Consider the following 24,165-nt stretch of genomic DNA (forward strand, 5'->3'; position numbering starts at 1 on the left):
GTGGCACAGCCTCAACTCTTGGTGCCGACTTCTCAGTAAAATGTTGCTAAAGTGACTGCGATTTACAAGGTAAAGAAGAGGTGTGCTTCTTTGAGGATTTTTTTGCCCTTATTAGATTTTTTCAGGCCATTGGGTGCCTGAATCAGAGGCAGGGTGCTGTGCCTTTTTGAGTATTAGCATTTTAAGATGGAGCTCTCTATTCCTGTGTATTTGTGCCTTAAGCTTAGCACAGTGGTGACAATCCTGCTGCACATGGCTCTCACCTAGACATTTGATGCACTTTGAGTGTTAGTCAGAGATGAGCGTGGCACCATTACATGAAGTATAACGCTTAAAACCTGGTGATCCAGGCATTTCTGTCCAATGAGGTCAGAACCACAAGGAAAAAGAACTTGGATAACAATTTTTTTTAATTTCTTTTTGTTTGTTTTTTGTAGAAAGACAAACTTGGATAGGTAAGGAGCTAGTGAACAAGGAGAACAGGGGAAAACAAACTACTTATCTATAGAGAACAATGCAGAATGAAGAGCACTGCTGAACTCTGTTTTAAGCGGGGGACGGTAAGAAGGAACTGAGGGGAGGGTGTCCGTGCATGCGCTGCCCCCAGGCACTGCCTTGAAGATGCCAGTTTGCAGCGCTGGGACGCACCAACACCGGCTGTGGAGCAACCACAGAGACGTCGCTCTCGAAGAACTTAATGTTCTTTAAGTATGTGTAATATTTGTATACACTGCTCAGTGAGTTGGTTCCACAGTAAAAAAACAGCAATGGGTTTCTGTGCATGTAGATGAAAAGTTAGCTCACAGCAACATATAGTCAGGTTGTTGCATGCAAGTTGTTAAATGCGCTGGCACAATTAATTATGAAAGCTAGGCCAATATTTGTCCACTAGGGATGTTAGCACGTAGTCCATTACACTAACCATAGTAACTACATGCAAATCTCCTCTTGCTGCCTCTGTTTCAGAGGCAGCAAGGGAGGGAGATGAGAGCCAACTCCCGCAAAGCCACCTGCCCGCCTCCCCCCGGGGCACTGTGGAGCTGCCTGCCCCCCTTGCTGTGGGAGGCAAGGGGGCAGGTGGCTCCCCAGAAGCCAGCACATGCGGAGAGCCGACTTTTAAGCTGGCTCCCCGCAAGTGTTAGTTTCCATGGATCCACCTCTCCCACGCCCCCCGGCCTCCCACAGAGGCAGCAGTGCGTGGGGAGAGGGCAGGCGGGAGTCTGTTTAAAAGTCTGATAGAGAGGCAGCAGCATGGCAATTGAGGGGGGTATGCAGGAGATGGTACACATGGGAAGTGGCTTTCAAGCCGCCTGCCCCCCACACTGCTGCCTCTTTATCAGAGGCGGGGGGTGGGAGGAGGAGGGAACTGGTGTTCGTGGGGCGCCAGCTCCCCCTGAATATTGGTTCCCACCTCCTCTCCCCCCCCCATGTGTAAAGCCGACATAGCTAGATTCCAGCGGTTAAACGTTTACACAAATAAACGATAGTTAACATCTCTATTGTTTACCACATTCTTAGAATTGATGAAGCATGGACTATGACTATAAGGAATTCAGTGTAATCAAACCCTGATTCTCAAAGTTTAAAAAGAAAACAGAAGCAGAAAAATAAGATTTTCAAAAATGCTAAGCACTTTTAGTTCCCATTGATTTCAAGTGGAGATGTAGGTGGCTCAACATTTTTAAAAATTAGGCCTTTAGACTCTGGTTGATCAGCTGTTCTTTGTTAAATGCTATGTTTAGGCTTTTTCTATTAACTAATTGAAAACCAAACATATATTCTTCATATTCATTTTATTAGCAATTATGAAATATTAACCTCTTACGATAACATTTCAAGATATATCAATTAAAATCTTAGTAGATATTAGAGAAACAGTAACTTTGACAAAATATATTTTGCATAAATTGAACTACATATTAGAGACAGAGACTCTTCAATTAGGAAAAACTTAAAATACAAGGAATAGTCTTGTAGCTCCTTAGAGACTAACAAAACATGTAGATGGTATCATGAGCTTTCCTGGGCACAATCCACTTCTTCAGATGAATCAAGTTATTAAAGGTCCACTTTCCATATAAATAGGGCGGGGGTGTGGGAAAGAGAAGGAAAAAGAAGGAAAAGAAAGAAAAAGTGGGGAAAGATATAGTCAATTAGAGTGTCCATGATACATGAAGCTGATAAGGAAGGTACTACCTGTTCTAAAGTACCCATTTTTTTTATGACATTAGGATGTGGAATGTAGCGGGCCATTCAGCCAATGTCTTTATTCATACCTCTGTTATAGGAATCAAACTTGTGAATGAAGTTAAGTTCTAAGGCTTCCCTGTGGAGTTGGCTTGTGAAATTGGCCTGAAACATTACCCACACCAATAAGCTTTATGAGTGACAATACAATATGACCTATATTGTATATGCTGAGGTACATCGAACCTCAAAATCTCCTCCCAAGCTGCAGTCTCTCAGAGGCACCACAGTCCTCTTTGGAACTGTCAACAAAGTCAAGAGATTGTACTCTCTTGATAGCAGCAATGTAATGACAGAAAAACCCAATGCTGCACACTTTTAGCATGGCCAATCCTGCCATCTTCAAAAGACAACTGTGCTTATGGGACTGATGCTGTTGTTGTATCTTGTATGCTTAATGGAATTTTGAACCTGGGGCTGAGAAACAGATTCTCCTGGCTTACTAAATGCCAGACAGCAAAGGGAGAAATTTTGAAGACTGACTAGTTACAAATTAACATTTCCCCAGCCGACAGCCGTCCGAATGAAGCTCAACAAGAGACTTTCTCCCTCCAAATGGTGATCAGGAGTGATAAAGACCATCTCTTCATCATATGCACTCAAAAGAAGCTTCTATCTATTGAAGAACATGTGAGCATTTGGAAGTAGGAAAACACGATTCCAACTTAAGGTTTGTTTGAGAGAAAAAAGCACATGTTGGCTTGTACTCACACCACTCATCAATGGTGCTACACAAGGGGTTACAGTGTAAGAATAGGATTTGAAACTCCCAAAGCCTGTGCAGCACCAGGATATTAGGAAGAAAGAGAACTAGACAATGGACAGGTAGGGATTAGTATGTAGGGATTTAAGTTACAAGTATATCCTGTTTCTCTCACATGGAAAATCCCTAATGCATTGCTTTTTCTTTAGGGCATTTCACATTCCTTTAGGGCATCAGATAAACCCTAGATATGTTAACCTAATGTACAGTCACAATATGAAGACATTTGGGCCACTAGTCATGAGTAAAATTCAGGCACATAAGGTTCTAAGGTTGTTAAGCACCACCGAAGTAATGGCAGCTGATTTCATTAGATTTTTGCATAGTAAAATAGTTTATGCTACGATCAATGCACCAATAAAATTTTAGTCTTTTGACTCTGCATTTTTGTGCAAGACATTATTGTATTTATTTAGATTTTTTCCTATTTAGAAGCTACTGAAATCAGTTAATTTCAATAGACCTCTATATAATAAAAATTGTGTGCAGTAATATGCCTAATATTCCATATTAAATGATTCCTAAGAAAAATAATATAAATTTGTCCAATGTAATAAAAATGTTTTAAAGGACACTAAAAGATGTTAAACATTAATGCCACATTTCCAATTTAGAGGTTGGTAAAATAGCACCTGAAATCCTGAGAAATTTGTTGCTCCTGAATTAAAAAACTTATTTTCCTGAAAGGAAAAAGAAACCCCACCCCCACACACATGGAACAGACAATTATTTGACAAATCATTTTGAATGCCCAGTATAACTTATTAATAAAGGAACATTTTTAGTATCTACTGCATTTTAAAGGAGTTATATTAGCCATTTCACCACTATTTTCTTCAAAACTGTCCATGCATTTTAACTTTTTTAGCTATAGTTTAAGAAAAAAAGTATCTGAAATTGGTTTAAAAAAATCTATATTGAGATGCTTCAAAAATATACAATACTTAAAATGGTTTACACTATTAAAATGAAACTGGAAAGCCAAGATGTAGATTCTTAAAATTATGTTCATAAACAGAACAAATACATATATATCAGCACTATTATATATCTCTATAATCAAGGTCTTCCTCTGACTGTTGTGTGAACAACCACAATCTAAAAGATTTTTAAAATCCAAATAATGACATTACCCTTTGTGAAGAGCAAAATGTGTTAACAGAAATGTGCTTAACTTGATTCATAAACAAAGTAAAACAATATAAGCCCTATCTTGCAAGATAGTGAATGCCCATAACTCAAACTGACTTAATTGGAAGATGCAGGTACCCAGATATTCAATACCTTGCACCATCAGGCCCTCAAACAGGGGTGGACAAATTTTGGCCTGTGGGCCGATTCGGTCTGCAAGCTTAGTTCCTGGTGGGATCCCACCTCCATGTTTACCTGTGCCTCTGCAGGTATCGGAGGATCACAGCTCTTCTTGGCCACAAATTGCCATTTACGGCCAATGCAAAAAACGGGGAGCTGCTTGCATTGGCTGCAAACAGTGATTCACAGCCAACCCGAGTTGCAATCCTCCAACACATGGGGAGGCACAGGTAAACATAGTGGCAGCAGCCCACCAAGGACTAATCCTGTGGGCTGACATTTTTTTTTTATTGCCCACCTTTGCCATAAAACATCTGGGACAACAAGAAATTTGTAGTTCAAAGAGAGAACAAAACCAGGTCTAATTGTTTTCCTTCTTTATACACACAATATTGTGAGAAAGTTTGAGAACAATGAATGTGAATGGTCCTGGAGACTGCCCACCTACCCAAGCACACAAAATCTCACAGTTTCGGACAAAGTAAAATTACTTTGCCAGTTTGCTAACGAATGCTTGTTTTAAAAAGGATGAAAGACAATTTATTGATTTCGTAGTTTTGGGAAAAATCTCTCAAGTTCTTTCTTATTCAAACCTTCACCATAAGTCTAATTTACTGTCTATGAGAGATAGCTAGTCAATCTTAAAACTGAAATTGTCAATTCAGATCTGCATATTTTCTATACTTAAGTAAATATTCATATATAATAAGACAACAAAAACTCTTTTCAGCAAAGCGGGCGACTAAATTATCTACATTGATTCCTAATAATTCATGGAGAATTTATGATTCAAATATTTTCAACATAGTTTTTTAAGAGAAAGAACCCTCCATAATACTTTGTATTGTTAAAACTCGATCACTGTTATATTTTCACTTTTTAAAGTTTCCTTAATTCCTTTCCCCGGAGTTTTGATCTTGATGTCAATAAAAGAAGCCTCAAGCCCACAGCATATATTCTAGGCAATTTTACAGGAATATGACTCATTTCTTCCAGAAGCATCTTAAAGTACTTTACAAGTATAACACCTATCAGAATCACTTTAAACCGCTGCAGAATAGAATGCAACAGTCATTTAACAATTTCTCTCATGAAAGTGATGGTACATGTGTAAATATCTGTGCATCAAGAACAGACTATATCCATTATTTTGTGTCAGTTTCTCTACACAGGGATGTATTATTGGGCTCTGAATATAAAAGATATTCCTCATTCAGAAAAGGAGAAGAAACAATGTAAATGGCTGAAAAACTATACAGGACAAAGCGTAAAGATCTTAAAGTAAAAATTAAATCCCTCTTAAAACTCTATAGGACTGAGACCTACCAGTAGAAAGTAGATCACAGCCCATTTTGGGAAACCACTATGTACTCTACCAAACTTCTCTTCCTGCCCATACAACAGAAACTGTACTCTGTATTTTAATATTACTGTAGTAATGGCTATCAAAAAGTAGCCTTGAAACAATAAAGACAAGTGAGGAGTGCAGGGTACATATTGTATATTTTCCACTATGACCCTTTCTGTTCAGTGCTATTTGTGGAACGTCTAAATACCTTTCATTAGCTAAGGTAAACAAGAAATAGGAGGTTTTACAATAAAATGTTAATTAACATAATTTGAGACAAGAAATTGAAGCTTTTTCACCAAAAAATACTTTTTATAAAAAGTATTAAACAAAATTATTGAACAGTATTTCAAGTAATCTAAATAAATACAAATAAAAGATACTTTTTTGCATAGATTTAAGGAAAGTGCAACTACAACATAACATTTTGTACCATAAGAAATAGTCAATCCACAAAGGGACTATATTAACAATCATCTTCTGTCATCACTGAAATTGTAGCAACTAAAGAAGTAAATCAATGTGATGTGGTCTATTGGGAAAGTTACTTTAAATTAAAAGTTAACCTGTAACATTGTCAGTTAATCCACTACAAAAAGCTTTCAGATTGTAGTTAAGCCATTATAAACAACTTTAGCAAGAGAGCAGGGTTGATAACTGCCAACCAGAAAAACATCCAAAATAATTTGAAATAATTAAAGAGCATTTGTTTATATATCCAGCTGCCATTTTAGGCAGATTTTGGAGACTGCCATGTGTATCAGCCTTGCATGTGCGTAATACAGAAATTTGTTTTTTTGTTATTGTTTTATTTTGATGAATGAACCCTAACTGCTTTAGTGTCACTAAGATTAAAAATAAAAAACTTGAGTAGAGCTATGTCTGTAGTAAGTAAATGGAAACTATGAATTAGAATGGGAGACTTTTTGTCTCACTTTAGAGATGGGTAAGTACATATATACTCAATCGTAAGCCCATTCGTTCATAAGCAAACCCTCCCCAAGTTAAAAAAATTGTAAAAATTGTAATGACCCATTAATAAGCTGACTCTATATTGGCGTTTTGCAAACTTCCGGTTCCAGCTCATCAGCATAAGCCACTGGTATGTTGAGACATTTTGTTTACCTGGAGCATCTGCAGGAATGGAGCCTCTCAGCTCCCACTGTCTGCTGTTCACCATACCCAGCCAATGAGAGCTATGGGAAGCAGTGCGGGCTAAGGGATGTGCTGGCTGCCACCTCCCACCACTCCCATTGACCCAGAACTGCGAACAGCAGCCAATGGGAGCAGAGGGGCTCTGTGCCTGCAGACACTCCAGGTACATAAAACATCCTGGCACAGCAGTGGTTTGCCTTGCTGGGCTAAGAACTGAATTTTGCTGATTTTCCTAAGTTAAAATAATTGGTAAAACACAATGACCCATTCATAAGCCGATCCCTGCTCTTTACTGCATTATTTTTACAAAAAACAATTAGGCTTATGATTGAGTATATGGTTACTATACAAGGCATTAAAAAAGGAGAATCAGGCTTCAAAATTTTAAGGAACAACAGTGATTTATGGGGAAAAAAATGAAAAACTTCTGTATACAGTTACTGCCTATTTAAGATAGCAACCAGGAAACTGAGGGACAGCAAGATCTGTGAAAATATACCACTGCCTTGCTCAGTGTGACACTGAATAACATATGCAGAACCAGCTAGTTAAAACATCTCCTATGTTGCTTGAAAGTCAACTGAGTCCTTTTCTTGGGGACAATTTGGTAATAAAGTTCAATAAATGAACTATTTTAAATAAATAGTTACTATAAAATATATGTTCCAAGCTTATGATGCTTATCTTAGTTTCTGTGATGAAACAGTGCCTGATATGCTAGATTTCATTCTCTTTAACTTTTTTTGAATTTTTTTGCCACTTACGAATGGCAGTTCCAGAGCTACTGGCTATTACACAAAGGGCACCACCCACCGTCCACCAAGTTGGTAGATGATTGAGGAAAAGTATCTGTAAGATAAAAGCAAACACAACATCCATTGTTTTCATGATGGCAACAGGACCAGCCTTCTCTATCTGTAATGCTTTTGTGAGAAATATCTGACCCCCCAACCCTAACAGTCCAATTAATATTAGGAGAACTCTATCTGTACCACAATATGGTAAAGTCCATTCATTTAATACAATCAATACTACAATACATTCAATTAAACCAATTACTGCATAATACCAAACAGACAAAAAATAATGCACAGATTTTCCCATCTTTCTTAATATAACAAAAGTTGAAGCTGATGATACTGCACTTGCAACAGCAGCTATTGTTCCTTTAAGATGATTTCTGTAGCTTCCTTCAATCCCTGTAACATTGGATCCAAATAGAAAAGGTGGTCTTGCAATAAGTACCACTCCAGTGATTGTAAAGAGGGTGAAAAGAAGATCCCAAAAGCTGTATTTCTCCTTGAGAAATATCCAGGCTAACAATGATGTAAAAACTGGACTGCTGAAAGTTATAACAGTGGCATCAGCTAGAGGCATTATTTGGAAAGCATAGTAGAGAAGAATCATTGCAGCAGAGCCAAGGAATCCTCGGAAGAAAAGAAAAACTCGTTTACCTTTTGGTCCCAAAAACCCTGTTCTGCAAATTAAAAAGAAAAGACAAAGATATAATCACACTGAGCATTCATAATCAAACATTTAATTACATTCAGATCCTCAGATGAAGGACTTTTAATCATGAAACTGTCAGAATATCATTGTGGCTCTCTGCAGAGGTTTTTTTTTGGTGGGGATTACAGTAATATTCAGAAGCCTCCATCAAAATCAAGATCCAGTCATGGTAGGCACTGTAGTATTGCTTGCAAAATAACTCCACAGAAAATATAATAGAGAAATCCAACTACTGGCTTTTATTTTTAAGGGTCTCAGAGTTTCAATGAGGTATTTTTGGAATAATCCTCTGCCCTAAAGCTGAGAGGCTCAACATTTCAGAGATGTCTGAAGCTCACTGTAATTAAGAAAAACAAAGCCATTTATTTAGCAAGAAGTTACAAATGTTTCTTGAGACATTTTGCTTCTCCAATTAAAGCCTGAATTAAAGTAGTACTTGCAGTCAGATTTATTTTCCCATTTAGTTAATGACAGCTGTGGACATAATATTACCTGCAGAATATTAGGTGACTTTTTGTTACCTAACAATATTTTGTATTTAGACAAAATACTTACTTATAGTATATTAAACCAGGAAGAACAAATGCCATTTGGAAAACACACCGAAATGCACTGATTTCCACTGAATGTACATCTTCAATTTTTTTAAGAAATAAAGAAGCCACTGAGAAAAGGAAGGCAGAAAATAGGGTATAAAACAGACCAAGTCCTGGGCAGGTGAATTTCTTTTTAATTCCTGCAACAAATAATAAGTTCTAGTTAGTAACTAATAGTCATTTAGCTCATGACAACAGCTTTCAGACAGATAATCATGTTAGTGTGTTTCAGCAAAAACAAGGAGTCCAGTAGCACTTTAAAGACTAACAAACTTATTAGGGTATTAGAGCATAAGCTTTCATGAGCTACAACTCACTTCCTCAGATGTTGAAGAGAAAAAGAAAGGCAGGAAAAAAAAAAGATACTGCAATGAGAGTGTGACATCAGTGCTAATTAAATCAGAATGCATGTGGTTCGTCTCCAACAATGGTGAAGTAAGAGTACTTGAAAAAAAACTTAAAAAAGAATGAATGGTGTTGTAGCACCTTAGAAACTAACAACAAATATAGGTGGTATCATGAGCTTTCGTGGGTGCAACCCACTTTTTCAGATGAGAATAGTTGAATGGGAAATCTCCTATTGTAATGCGAGAACTAGGGATGTAATAGTGTAGTCGATGAACCGATAAGCAAAAGCTTATAGGTTAATGCTATAGACCCTTGTTTCTTAAACTGTGTTCCGCAGAACTCTGGTGTTCTGTGGAGAACTCACAGGTGTGCCGCGGTCGTTTGAAGAAAAAAAAATGGCTGCGAGACCTGCTGAGATGCAGCGGGTGGTGCGACAAGGTGAGCAAGTGGTGACATGGCTGGAAATGAGGCGGGGCTACCTGCATTCCTCCTCCTGTGCTTCCGTGCAAAGGGCAGAAGAGGCGAGCAAGTGATGACGTGGCAGAAATGAGGCGGGGCTACCCGCGCCCGGCTTGCAACCACCTGGGAAAGCTCCGTGCCTTGGGTGCGCCCCTTGCCAGCGGGGAGGAGTGTTGCAGGGCCAGCAGTAGGGCCGGCTCTGATTGGCTGTATCTGCTGCTGCTCTAGGGATCCTGCCTGCCAGGGGAGAGAACTGCCCTAAAGCTACCACCCCCAACTGGGTCTTTGCACCACTGTCTTTAGCCCTTGCTTGTTACCCAGGACAGCTGAGGGGGAGGCCAGCACCTTCTACCCTTTTGCACAGACAAGGCCCTTCCCTTCAGTATTCTGTGTCAAAAATAGCCAGGGGCTAGAACTATTGAAGGACAAAACATTAAGCAGTAAGGAACCCCTGTGAATTGGGGGGCAGGGTAAGGCCCTCAGTGCCCCTAATGCTGGTGTGGCTGCTATGGCTGCTGTCAGTCAGCTACTTGACATGGTATTGAATTTATAATTTCCACCAATATGAGTAAACAGAGTAAATTACATTTCCCTATCAAAAAGGCAGAACTCTAGAAGGCTTCATAGGGCAATGAGCGAATATTATTGTTGTCAGTAAAAGTGTCATATGTTGTTCAAGGGGAAAGCTTCTCCCCCGCCCCCAACAAAAAAAATCCTTGGTGTTCCTCAAAAAAAATTGTTTGGTGTTCCTCGGTCTTAAAAAGTTTAAGAAACACCGCTATAGACTACACGCATTTCCTTCCCCACCACCAATACATTTTTTAGCAGGCTAGCCAGCAGTCTGGCTCAGTCTGGGCTTGTGATGGGTCCGGACACCCCCGCCCCCAAGACAGGGACTGCTGCCACCTCCCGCTGGTGCCTCTTTATCAGAGGCAGCAGCACAGGATGACAGGCAGCCAGTCTGCGAGGGGAACAGGTTTTTAAACTCTAGCACAGAGTGTCAGGGTGCTCCTCAGGAGTGCGGCTGGAGTATACTGGCTGCCAGCCCCGTCCCCGGGGACTACAGAATAGTCAACTAACCGATAAGAATTCATGAGGTTACTCGACTAGTCAATTAACCGATATTCAACATCCTTAGGAAGAACAACTTGTGTTTATAGACCTCTGGTTCAGGGTATCAAGTTTGCATATGAATTTCAGCTCAGAAGTTTCCTTCTGCAGTCTGTTTTTGAAGTTGTATTTGAAAATACTATATAATTGCCCAAATAATGTAGTTATATGGGGAGGCAGAAATAGGAAGGGGCAAGAAAGTCAAAAGGAAATAGAAAACTACCACATTCATTCACTTTAATTATGTCCCAAGTCATGTGTTACACCACTAGGGATGTAAACATGTACCTGTGTAGTGGTTAACTGATAAGCCTGGGCCTTATCAGAGGCCGCAGGCAGGGGCAGGTACAGAGGGAGCAAGGGAATGGGTATGTAGTTAACAAGATTAACCGATAAGCCCAGGCTTATCGGTTAATCATATAGTTGACTAGATGTTAACATCCCTATTCTTGATTGTTTACTAGGCAACCTACGGTATCCTGCCACATCATTCTTTCTGCTCCATGAGTTCTGTAAGCCTCACTGCTTCCCCTATTATCTAAGAAGAGACATCTTTAATCACTGCTGTAGAGAATGGCTGTTCCATTTATTATCTTTCTGGGATGGTGTACATGTTAGGGTCACCATAAATTATTATGCTTTTTGGCATGCAAAACATTTCTTTTTTTTAAATTTCTAACATCAGAACATCAGATATTGTAACTTTGTGATTCTAACCTTCCTTTAATTAATGATTCAGTGAGTAGTGTTCATCTTGTTTTGAAGGCTTAGCGCAGGTCACCAGCAGTTCATCTCCACCCTTTTTCCCACTTTGTGAATCACTAGGAGATATATAAGGGGGCCAGGAAGAGGAAGAAACATATGTTTAAGGTGGTAGGGAGCCTCAAGACCAGGAAAGAAGTAGAGTTTGGGATGAGTACCAGTACAGAAGGGAGGGTAGGCGGGAGTCACTTTCCCATGCAGCCGCCTCCCCCCCCCCACCGCTATCTCCCACAAAAATAAATCTATTTGGACATCCCTAGTGTCCACCAAATAGCCCCTTATTTGTATTTTCTTAGATATGATCTATAGGAGGTGAAATTCAATACATAATTGCATTACACTCCACAAATCACATTTTGTCAGCTCAAGCGATCTATATTTTTATTAATATAAAAATATTTTGTTGTAATTTGAGAAGTTAATTGCATGAGTGGCCCAAAACTATGGGGCGCATCTCCTCTAAGTCCGCATGAAGGAAAGTTCAGGGGCATGGCAAAGCTCAACTGGCCAGCCATCGGGGGAGATGGGGAAGGGAGTGCCACTCAGCCCTGCTCTGCTACCTGCTGTAGCCCCAGCCTAGTCCCTGACTCCACTCCTAGCCCCAGCCACATCGCCCTACATCAGTCCCTGGCCATGGCTCCATTCTCAGCCCCCGCCCAGACCCTGTACTTAATGTCTGCAACCTTCCCCTACCCCAGGCTGTCTTTGTTCCTGACCCCAGCATATGTGAAAAGTTTGGCATTACACGGAACAAATTTCTTTCTCACCACTGCTCCAGGTTTGAGGCTTAGAAAATAAAACTGGTTGTGAAAGTGTACTGTCTTCTGCCAGGTCATGACACATTGAACCTTAAGGCATGGATGTCACCTTACTTCATTAAAATTCCAAAGACAAAATCTTTGTTTAAAAAACTAGGTAAGATTGCTAAATGACAAACAATTTAGTTCTAGATCACATCATCTAAAAAACCTAAGAACTTACAATCAAGGACATGAATCATTAAGTATAATATGAATTGTCTACAAAATAAACATTCATTATCCTTATCAAGTATAAAGCAACACATTTCATCATATCAACCCCCTTACATCTGTTCCAGGGATTTCTGGAGTTTTGGGGGTTTACCTCTTTAGTTGTAATGGAGACTAAAATGGAAAGATTTTTAATTAACACAATTTTAAATCTGGTTAAGTGTTCAGTTGTCATGGTCTTGTGAAACAGTCCTTGCATCTTTGCCAGTTCTATACAAATTGGAGCTTCATCCCAATTTGAATTCATACAATTCCCTCTTCTGGTTTCCCTGTAAGAACATCCCAAACTCTACTTCTGTCCTGGTCTTGAGATGCCCTGCTACCTTAAAAATATGTTTCTCCCTCTTCCTGGCCCCCTTACATATCTCCCAGGGTACATCTACACTACAACGTTAATTCGAACTAACTTAGTTCGAATTAGTTCATTCGAACTAAGCTAATTTGAACTAACGGATCTAGACTAAAAAACTAGTTCGAATTAGCGTTTTGCTAATTCGAACTAGCATGTCCACATTAAGTGGACCCTGAACCAGGCTTAAGGATGGCCGGAAGCAGTGCCGGCAGGACATCAGAGGAGGACTTAGAGCGTGGAGATGCTGTCTCAGGCTAGCCGAGGGCTGCGCTTAAAGGGTCCCGACCCCCACCCCGGACAGACAGTTCTCAGGGGTGCCCTGCTTGCAAAGCAGTCCTGGCTTGGAGTGCCCGGAGTACCCACACTGGGCACATCACAGCACTTGGCCATCAGACCGGCTGCACTTGCCGCAGGCTGCCATCTGGGGAGAGGGGGCAATCGGGGGGCTGCAGGAGAGGTTCCACCCCAAAAGCCCGCAGAGCCAGCCCAGTCCTCCCCATCGGGGGCACGTACCCCATTCCTCCCTCACCTCCTTCCACTTACCCTTCCCTAGCCCCTTTTCTTGATGTACAAAATAAAGGACAAATGTGTTAAAAAATGGAATCTGTCTTTATTGAACAAAACTGGGGGAGACTGGGAAAAGGAGGTGGGAGAGGGGAAGAGAGGGGCTGGGAGAGGGGAGGGCAACTAAAATGATCAGGGGTTGGGAACAGGTCCCATATGAAGAGAGGCTAAAGAGACTGGGACTTCTCAGCTTAGAAAAGAGGAACATAAGAACGGTCGTACTGGGTCAGACCAAAGGTCCATCTAGCCCAGTATCCTGTCTACCGACAGTGGCCAGCACCAGGTGCCCCAGAGAGGGTGGACTGAAGACAATGATCAAGCGATTTGTCTCCTGCCATCCCTCTCCAGCCTCTGACAAACAGAGGCCAAGGACACCATTTTATCCCCTGGCTAATAGCCTTTTATGGACCTAACCTCCATGAATTTATCCAGCTTCTCTTTAAACTCTATTATAGTCCTAGCCTTCACTGCCTCCTCTGGCAAGGAGTTCCACAGGTTGACAACACGCTGTGTGAAGAAGAACTTCCTTTTATTAGTTTTAAACCTGCTACCCATTAATTTCATTTGGTGTCCTCTAGTTCTTCTATTATGGGAACTAATAAATAACTTTTCTTTATCAGCCCTCTCCACACCACTCATGATGTTATAGACCTCTATCATATCCCCCCTCAGTCTCCTCTTTTCTAAACTGAAAAGTCCCAGTCTCTTTAACCTCTCCTCATATGGGACCCGTTCCAAACCCCTAATCATTTTAGTTGCCCTTTTCTGAACCCTTTCCAAGGCCAAAATATCTTTGAGACAAAGGGGGAACAGGATAGAGGTCTCTAAAAGCAGGAGTTGGGTGGAGAGGGTGCATACAGAAAAGTTCTTCATTAGTTCCCATAAAGAAGGACTAGAGGACACCAAAGGAAAGTAATGGGTAGCAGGCTTCAAAGTAGTAACAGAAAGTTGTTCTTCACAAAGCAAAGAGTCAACCTGTGGAACTCCTTGCTGCAGGAGACTGTGAAGGCTAGAACTAGAACAGAGTTTAAAGGGAAGTGAGACCAAGTCATGGAGGTTGGGTCCATGGAGTGGTATTAGCCAGGGGGTAGGAGTGGTGTCCCTCCCCAAGGTTTGTGGAAGGCTGGAGAGGGATGGCACGAGACAAATGGCTTGGTCACTGTCTTCGGTCCATCCCCTCCAGGGTCCCTAGGGTTGGCAGCTGTCGGCAGACAGGCTACTGGGCTAGATGGACCTTTGGTCTGACCCAGGACGGCCATTGTAAGCTCAGGGCTCAGGGTCGGGGGCCTCAGTGGACCCCCTTGATTTTCATGCACACCTGCTCCTGGGTGGCCAGGCTGGCAGCTATCCTGCCCTAGACGGCCACTTTCCTGTGCCTAGTGAGGAGATCGTGGACGAGGTCCACAATGTCCGCACTAGCCCAGGCGGGTGCCCGCCTCTTGCAGTCCCGGGCAAGCTCCCGGGAGCAGCCAGCCTGGTCCAGGGAAGAGGGGGAGGGCTGGGGGGCATCAGGTGGGTGGCTTGATCCGTGCCAGGTGCAGGGTCTGCTGGCTGGGTGCTGGCAGGCTTGCACCTGGCACGGGCACCGTAGCCAGCCCGTGCCCCTTTAAGGGGTCCTGGGCCGGGAGGGGGGCAGACCAGTTTCCCTGGTGTTGGCCAGAGTGGCCACCAGGGAAACCTGGGGATGGCTAGCCTCCCACTAGTTCGAATTAAGGGGCTACACAGCCCTTAATTCGAACTAGTAAGTTCGAACTAGGCTTAATCCTCGTGGAATGAGGATTACCTAGTTCGAACTAAGCGCACCGTTAATTCGAATTAAATTCGAACTAACGGAGCGCTAGTGTAGCGCCTATGAAAGTTAGTTCGAACTAACGTCTGTTAGTTCGAACTAACCTCTGTTAGTTCGAACTAACCTCTGTTAGTTCGAACTAACTTTGTAGTGTAGACATACCCCCAGTGATTCACAAAGTGGAAAAAGGGTAGAGATGAACTGCTGGTGACTTGTGTTAAGCCTTCAAAACAAGATGAACACTACTCACTGAATCATTAATTAAAGGAAGGTTAGAATCACAAAGGTACAATATCTGATGTTAGAAATAAAAAAAAAAAAAGATTTTGCATACCAAAAAGTATAATAATTTATGGTGACCCTAACTTGTACATCATCTCATAAAGATAATAAATGGAACAGCCATTCTCTACAGCAGTTAGCTGTGATTAAAGAGCTCTCCTCTTAGATAATAGGGGAAGCAGTGAGGCTTACAGAGCTCATGGAGCAGAAAGAATGATGTGGCAGGATTACGTAGGTTGCCTAGTAAACAATCAAGAATAGAGATGTCAACGTCTAGTCAACTACATGTTTAACAGATAAGCCTGGGCTTATTGGTTAATCTTGTTGACTACACTCCCATCTCCTTGCTGCCTCTGATACAGAGGCAGCAACAAGGGTAGAGAGGAGGGTGCCCATAAGGAGCTGCTTTAAGCAGGCTTCCTATGAGCACCAGATCCGCCTGCCCCCATGTCCTGTTTGTGCTGCTGCCTCTGATAGAGAGGCAGCAGCAGCATGGAGGTTGATTGGGGCAGGTTGAAGCCAATATGTTCAGGAAGCCAGCTTTTAAGCATGCCAGCTTCCATGGACCCACCTGCTCCCCCCTTGCTGCCTCCTACAAAAGCAGCGAGGGGGGGCAAGCAGAAGCTGGTGCTGGGGAGAGCTGCCTTAAAAGCCGGTTCCCTCCAGCACCAGGTCCGCAGTGCTGCCTGCTCCCCACCCTATAAGCCCTAAAATACAACTGGATTTGCTTCAATCCCACAGAGACAAACGCCTATAAGATCTTTATCAGGCATTCTTAAAACTTAAATATCCATCTGGGGAACTGAGAAAACAGATTGACAGAGCCAGACAGGTACCCAGGAGTCAACTACTTCAAGACAGACCTAACAAAGAAAACATCAGAACACTACTCGTCATCACCACAGCCCCCAGCTTAAATCCCTCCAGTGTGTCATTGACAATCTACAGCCTATACTGGAAAACTATCCCTCGGTCTGATAGGCCTTGGGAGACAGGCCAATCCTCGCCTACAGACAACCCTCCCAACCTGAAGCAAATCCCTTCCAGCAGCCACACATCACACCTCAGATACACTCACTCAGGAACCTACCCCTGCCCAAACCCCATTGCCAACTCTGTCCACATATCTATATAAGCGACATTATCACAGGACCTAATCACATAAGCCATATCATCAGGGGCTCATGCAATTGCACAACCTAATGTGATATATGCCATCAAGTGCCATGTATATTGGCCAAACTGGAGTCTCTACGACAAAGGATAAATTAACACAAATCAGATACCAGAAATGGTAACTCACATAAACCTGTAGGGGAACATTTTAACCTGTCTGGTCACTCAATCATGAATTTAAAAATAGCCAGGGCTCGACAAATAATGTAATCTACTCGCCCGTGGCAAGTACATTACAACCTGGAAGAGCCAGTGCAAAGCAATCTGCAGATGCGCAGAACGATCTGCGCATGCACAGAATGGTGCGAAACTGTGCGGCTGGCAAGCTGGGCTCGCCGCTGCATGGCGAGCCTTTAAAATAGCTATTCTTCTGCAAAGGAATTTCACCCCCCCCCCCAATTACAGAGAGAGACTGCAGAACTGGAATTCCTCTACAAGTTTGACACTGTTAGCCTGGACTTGACCAAAGACATGAACTAGTTGGTACATTACAAAGCCAATTTGCCCTGCCTTTAACGTCTGCATTTTTACAACCAAAGTTATGAATGAGACACATACATCCTACTTAATTAATAAAGTTTATTCACAATCCATTGTGACCTTCCTTGGTATAATGACTCTCAAGGTTAAGAAACTGCTCTATACATTCTAGATTCCAGACTGGCCTAATGTATGACATTGGGTCCAACTTTAATAGTATTAAGACCGACATTAAAATAGGGTTAAAAATGGAGTGAGATAGAGGGACCAAAGAAGGTAAATGATTCCCTAAATGATCATTTTAAAATTCAAAATCTCAAGCCGCAGAGTGGAAATGAATAACATTTCCAGTTGATTGCAGTATTTGTTTTAGCTCTAGTAGCTCATAAGAAAGCAAACCTTAAAACTGCCACTTATCCCTCAAAAGCCATGCTTTTCTGGCACAAGACCAGGATTTTTAGCAATTGAAAACTGGTATAATTTTAATCCATGAATAATTGCCCCCATTGTTCAAGTTCTTTCTCTCTCATACATACAAATTTGCTGCAAAATAATTGTCTGAGATATGAAAATAAAAAGAGACCCATAGGGACCTACAGTGACCTGAAAGAGGAAATCCAAACCCATGCTCCTTCAGGGAGGGAAGCACAAAATCATAGTATCAGATTATTTCCTTTTTGATTACACAAAAAGTAGAAACCAACCAAAATAATGGAAACCTTGAAGTGGCTAGCCAGTAAAATTAAAACAAAAGCAAGAGGCTCCTACATTCAGTATAAACTTATGATTTGAAGAAAAGAAAAAAAGAAATTCTGGGAACTCTTAGCCTTAGTGACCTATCCAGCATACTATGCATGTTTGAAAAATGAGCTCCATCATGACCAAACACTGGACACAGTCAGAAAAATAAAAAGATATCTGAACAATAGAATTGAAAACAGTGGTATCTCAAAGAAAGCACTTTGGAAATAGAGTAGTGCTTCTCAATACACTACTAAAAATAAAATTAAATAAGACCCCCCCTTCCCTCCTACCCCATTGCCCACATGAGAATTAAAATTGCCCAACTTAATTTTCTTCCAAAGTAAATAACAACAAGAAAATAAGGTAATGCAACATTCCTATTAAACTTAACAGGAGCTTGCATGCATTAACCTCTACCACTGTCACACCCAACCACTCTAACACATAGGCTTTCAGTTAAAAAAATATCATTGGCTAGCAGCTTTAAAAGCTCTGAGAATTAGGCAAAGTATGCTTTAAATCAGAGCTACTCAACACATGTTTGTTTGCGGTCCATGGTGTTGTTTGGGTTTACGCGGGGCTCAACACACGACTCACGGGTGGGATCCTTTGAACATGGCCTCCACTGGGAACACATTTTCCAATGGCAAGGCGTCTCCCAGGCATGGTGAGCACTGAAAGACGCGAGCAGACGCGCTGGCTGGAACAGACAGGTACACGGTGTCAGTGTTTTTAGCTTGGTGCAGGGAGCAGGTGCAGGGAGCTCCAAAGCACTGTGGGAAGTGCTTTGAATTCATGCTAGGGATGTTAAGGACTAGTCTACTATCCAATAAACAAATTCTTATCTAATAGTCAACAGAATAGTTTACTAGTTGCTTCCCCCCGCTTACTGCCTCTCTTAGATAGAGGCAGCGGGGAAGGGTGGGAAGCAGAGCTCAGTGCAATGCTGCCCCTTTGAAACACCACCGTGGCGTTTCAAAGCGGCAGAGCCATGTAGAGCCTGGGGTCTGGTGGGGAGTTCCCTGCTGATCCCAGGCTCCGTGTGGCACTGCCCCTTTGAAATGCTGCTATGGCCTTTCAAAAAAGCAGCGCCACCCTACTGACTAATAGACTAGTCGATGCAAAAATGCATCACTTACTCAATTAGTCAATTACACGATACTTAACATTCTTAATTCATGCCCGTCAGTGTGAAAGAAGCTATTTGCACGTATATTTGCATGCATATGCAACCACACTAAAGTTGTGGCCCTTGGCATGTGCTGCGAGTATCACTGTGGCTCCTGGAGCTCCCAAAGTTGAGTAGCCCTGCTTTAAATGATATCTGAGCTTTCTATACTGGATGTATAAAGATTTAAACAAAACAGGTGTTACAGCAGTTTCTTAGTTTCCCTGGTTCTGTTCCCTAACTAGCTCCCCTTCCTAATCTCTCAAACAATCTCCATCTCTTAATTTAAGCTCTAGACATGTACCTCCTGCCCCATTCAGTTTTCTTCTTGTATACTCTGAGCATTTACATTTAATATGTCTACATTTCATATGTGTAATTGTTATACTTGCAAAATATGTACAAATAAAAATGTATGCTTAGTTTACAAATCAAAATTGTTAAGAGGTAGCAAAACAAGGTAAAGGACATTGACCAAGGATGCTCTCCAATATTGGAAGGCTGGGAAGGACCGAAGGCTCAGAAGACAGAAGTTATTTGGCAGACATCAAGAAAGCTGCAGGATTAACTTTGTGTCTCTCTGTGGACTTCCCAAATTTGAGGAGACAAATTCGGGACATGGAAACTTGCTTATAGTACAACTCAACCAGTGATGCACTCATCTATAGTACACGTATGCTTTAAGTACAGCATCTGCGTAAGGCTTTGCAGCATCATGACTAGTGCCCCATCTTTTTTTTGCAATTGCAAAATAAAATGAAAAATTATGTATAAAACTAAATAAAATAAATTTTTTCCCATATTAGTAAATAGCTCCTGCCTAACAGGGTTGAGCCCAGCTCCATGCACTGGGCCTGGGATTGTAGCACCATTCAGGTTTGGCAAGCTGCCCTTTGGTTATTGTGATGGGAGGCAAAGAATTGAGTGGCATTGTGACCCCATCAGCCAGTTGCAGGGCTTGGAGTGAGAAATAGGTTGAATCTGCAGAGTAGGGTGTGTGTGGGATCTCCCATGTCACCCCCCAGGAAACAGAACCTGACGCACACATGTGAATAAAATGAAATATTGCAAAAATCCAAGAAAAAACAAAACAAAACTGTGGGGTTTTAATAGAAAAATTGAAAATGGTCTCAGACTATCAGAGAAAATAAAGGGAAGTAAAATATCTGTATTATCAATGAAGCCTCAGTAAGAATGTAGACTTTCTCTTATACTTCATTATATGAAGTATAACCAAAGTATGGTTCAGAAAATATTGCTCACTTGGCCAAAGTTCATTATCTGTTATCTCTAAGTCATATTAATTTACTCAGCATTTAAAACTGGGACACAAAGTTTACAATCCAAGGACAAATGTCCTCTGCACTATTTTCCCCCATAAAATAAATTCTATGGAGGCTAAACTCAGTACTTGGTAGCAGAAAAGCAAAGACTTTGATGTACGGGGTGAGGCAAGTTCAGTCTTGTTAAATGAGCACCAATCTAGGAACCAGGAACTCCAGGACTGTGTGGCCTTGGGCAGGAGATCACTTTTCCAGTATGCAAAATGGATAGTGAAATTTCTGTACCTCTTCAGAATGGTGTGGAGTCTTGTTGGAAGATCTCAAAGCCCTTTGAACTCATGAAGTTATATAGTGCTTAGGCTACTGAGTCAAGGCAATCTGACTTCCCTATACTCAGGGCCTTCCTTACCCCTACACAGACTATGCAGCTATGTAGGGCACTAGAAAATGTGGGGAACTATTGGGTCTTAATGTCTACCCTCCTCTTCCTATTTGTGGCTCTGCTTCCTCCAGAGAGGCTCTAGGTAAATTGAAACTGAAAACTTATTAGCAGAACATCAAACACTTGAAAGAGACATTCAAGTGGTCATGAAGCCATTTAACAGGCATTTGGCAACACTGGGTATATACTGTGGACAGGACCTTAGTTTAAAATTTGCTTTAAATTTATTTCATAAGTGTGTTGCTCAAGATAATAAAATCACACATCTCTAAAAATTGTCATTCCCCTCGCTGCTGTCCCGCATTGGGGTACCAGTTTAACAGCACTGCAAAGGGCCCCATAAACCCTACAGACTTCTCTGCCTCTACTCGTACCTTCAACGAATGACCCCAGGCAATGGGCCAAAACAAAAGAGCATGAAGGCAACAGGAGACAAGAGGACAAAATGCCCCTGAGCGGGTAGCCATGTGTCCCGATTGTGATGGGAGTTGTGGGTGCCCAGAGCCGCTCACAGCCGACGCTGGGCCGCTTCCAGCGCGCCCGGAGCCGAGTTCGACGCGGGGGAGCGAAGGGCTCGCTGTGCCTGAGCCCACGCGGACACGGCAGGCAGCGGCCTGGCTGCCCCATAGCAACCCGCGCAGTCCCTGCGCGCCCGGCTGCTGGGCGCCCTTGGGGAGCGGCCCGAGGAGCACAGCTTGCGCCCTGCCACCGTGTCGGCTGTGCCCGGTGCCCGCTCCCTGTGCCTGGCACCGTCCCCCGCCGGCCGGGCTTCCCTCCTCACCGGGTCTGCTCCGTGCCCACGGGAGCCTGCAACGCGGCAGGGATGAGCCTGAGCAGCAGCCCCCACAACCGCCTCCGCGTTCCTGGGCGCCCGCCGCCTCCATGTGGCACTGGCGGTGCTGCCCCGCGCCCGCATCCTCCTCCTCCTCCTCGCTCCGCGGCGGCGCCGGCTCCAGTCCTCCCACGGGGGGAGCAGCCGCGCCGCCGCTGCCCGGGTGCCGCACCATGGGGCTGCCTGGGAGCCCCCCCGCTGGCTCCGATCGTTGCTGCCAGCCTACCGGCCGGCTCACACTCGGCTTCCTGCGCATGCGGTGGCCCGCCATAGCTCCGCCCCCTGGGCTGGGCTTGGCTGCAACCTGCAGGAGAGGGCTTTGCCGCCCGGTCATGCTAGGTGCCCAACCTAGCTCAGAAACACTGCTGGGCTCCCTCCCCCTCACTCCCTAATCTCCGCCTTTCCTCAGCCCGGGGACGACTGCTCCTCCCGGGGAGCCCTCTGCAGCTGTCCCTGGGGTGTCCTAGGGGAGAGGGCTGCGTGGCAGAGGTGCGGCTAGCCGCAGTTAAAGTGGATTGGGACTGGAGTGGGAGCTTGCTTCTCCCCAGCCGAAGAAGGGAGGGAGCTGCTGCCACCATGGTTGACTCAGAGGAGGCAGGACTGCGCTTCCCCAGCTCTCCCTTCAGGTCATCCTGATGTACTGCTGCTGGTTTGGTCAGCACATGTGGGCTTATTTTAGCTGCATCTGTGATGCTGACTGGCAGAGGTCATAGTTGGCTGCTAGTATGATCACTTTCATTTCGAGGACATAAAGCCAATATGGTATGAAAAATGGGGTACATCTTATTTTGATGGTCCTGCATGAGGCACAGAGCAGATCCTTTCCATAATTATTGCTTTAGACCACAAATATTTACCTGCAGCCTTGGAAGCAGCCCAGACAGCAAAATGACAGCTGGGAGGCTGTACAGAGGTTTAACTGAGATAATAGTTTAGACTGGAATTGTTTTTTTCATTCTGCTGCTATCACTGGGCAAATCTGTCAGGTACCACCTAATCCAGTTTTTGCACCAATTTATATGGCAGACATTTATTTCCACTCTCACTAAAAACCAATTGATCCATACCATTGAACAATGATCTCAGCAGTTACTCTCATCTTACAGAGTTTAAAAGTGCTTTTATCTGTCTGAATTTGTTCTTGTGCATAAATGAATGTCCACCAGCATCATCAGGCAGGTTCCTCTCCTGGCACAGAGCTTGCAAGTACCCATGCATTGTTAGCGAACCCACCTTTCTACCCACTAACAAGATATTTAAAAATTGCTTTGATGCCAATCTACAAAGGTGTTTGTGCTCCTAACTTCTGTTGAAAAGAGATATTTTTCCATTCTCTCAGAATAATCTGAATTTTTGACTATCTGATTTCACTCCAGTACCAGTTATATCAGAATTCTACAGTGGTGATACATCAGAATCCCATAATAAATAAAACACTTTAGAGTAAGTGCTGATTTCAAACTGTGCTCATTAAATAAAAATATATTTCCTTCAGTTAAGGTGTGTATATCTTTCCATGTGTTGTACCATGGGAGATGAGAGGAGACATTCCATATACAAGCCCTGTAATTTACCAAAGCCAGTGTGAATAGAAATGTGTTCACAATTTTTTTTATTTAAAAAGGTACAGACTTTTTAGTGTGGTGAAAGAAGTATTTAACCATTCTTGTTCAGTGTTTTGAATTCAACAAGAATCAATGCATATAATAGACCAGGCTGAGTCTAGGCACCACTGAGAGGGTCTTTTCAGGATGAATTGCTCAAAACCAGAGCTACTTACTGCCCATGACTCCTTTCCCATATAGGCAACAAACCAGTCACACCGAGCACTTTAGCTGCCAGTCTGGCCAGCAGGAAGCCTCACAAGTAAATCCCCTCAGACATCCCAGCTTTCCCTGTGCCACAATCAGACCCAGACCTTACATACAAGTGAGAGATTATAAAACCCTATCTCACCAACTCTGAATAGATCCTCCTGATCCCAAAAGACCAGCCACAGTCCAATCTTACCCACAAGAGCATGCTGGGCCAATCCTTTAGAATCTAAAATCTAAAGGTTTATTAATGAAAAAGAAAGAAATAGCTGAGAGTGAGATTGTTAAAGAGAATACATTGCATACATCAATCACCCAAAAAACAGGACTATGTAGCACTTTAAAGACTAACAAGATGGTTTATTAGGTGATGAGCTTTCATAGGCCAGACCCACTTCCTCAGATCAAATAGTGAAGGGCACCTACCCGTCAAAGCATGATATTAGAGGTGATAATTGGGGAAGCTATCTTTGTAATGCATCTGACGAAGTGGGTCTTTGCCCACGAAAGCTTATGCTCCTACACTTCAGTTAGTCTATAAGGTGCCACAGGACTCCTCGTCGCTTTTATCTTTGTAATGGGTAAGGTAATTAGATTCTT

General features: G+C 42.7%; 1 protein-coding gene across 1 annotated transcript; it reads right to left on the reverse strand.

The window, feature by feature from the left end:
- Positions 1–1,782: 1,782 nt before the first annotated feature.
- SLC35G1 (solute carrier family 35 member G1) lies at positions 1,783–22,037 on the reverse strand. The gene is made up of 3 exons (XM_075935145.1): positions 21,701–22,037; positions 8,889–9,069; positions 1,783–8,301 (listed from the first exon to the last, which is right to left on the reverse strand). The coding sequence occupies exons 1-3, from the start codon at positions 22,020–22,022 to the stop codon at positions 7,542–7,544; spliced, it is 1,263 nt and encodes a 420-aa protein (XP_075791260.1). The 5' UTR covers positions 22,023–22,037; the 3' UTR covers positions 1,783–7,541.
- Positions 22,038–24,165: the final 2,128 nt, after the last annotated feature.

Source organism: Pelodiscus sinensis, chromosome 8 (genome assembly GCF_049634645.1).
Source record: "Pelodiscus sinensis isolate JC-2024 chromosome 8, ASM4963464v1, whole genome shotgun sequence".
In the NCBI taxonomy this organism is placed as follows: Eukaryota; Metazoa; Chordata; order Testudines; family Trionychidae; genus Pelodiscus; species Pelodiscus sinensis.

Bases quoted from the DNA above. Each gene is read 5' to 3' on its own strand.
- SLC35G1 (XM_075935145.1), bottom strand. From the start codon at position 22,022: ATGGCGGGCCACCGCATGCGCAGGAAGCCGAGTGTGAGCCGGCCGGTA. The intron at 9,070-21,700 runs GTGAGGAGGGAA...TATTTGTTGCAG, and splicing joins GTGGGCACGGAGCAGACCCG to GAATTAAAAAGAAATTCACC. The intron at 8,302-8,888 runs GTAAGTATTTTG...TTTAATTTGCAG, and splicing joins CCTGGTTTAATATACTATAA to AACAGGGTTTTTGGGACCAA.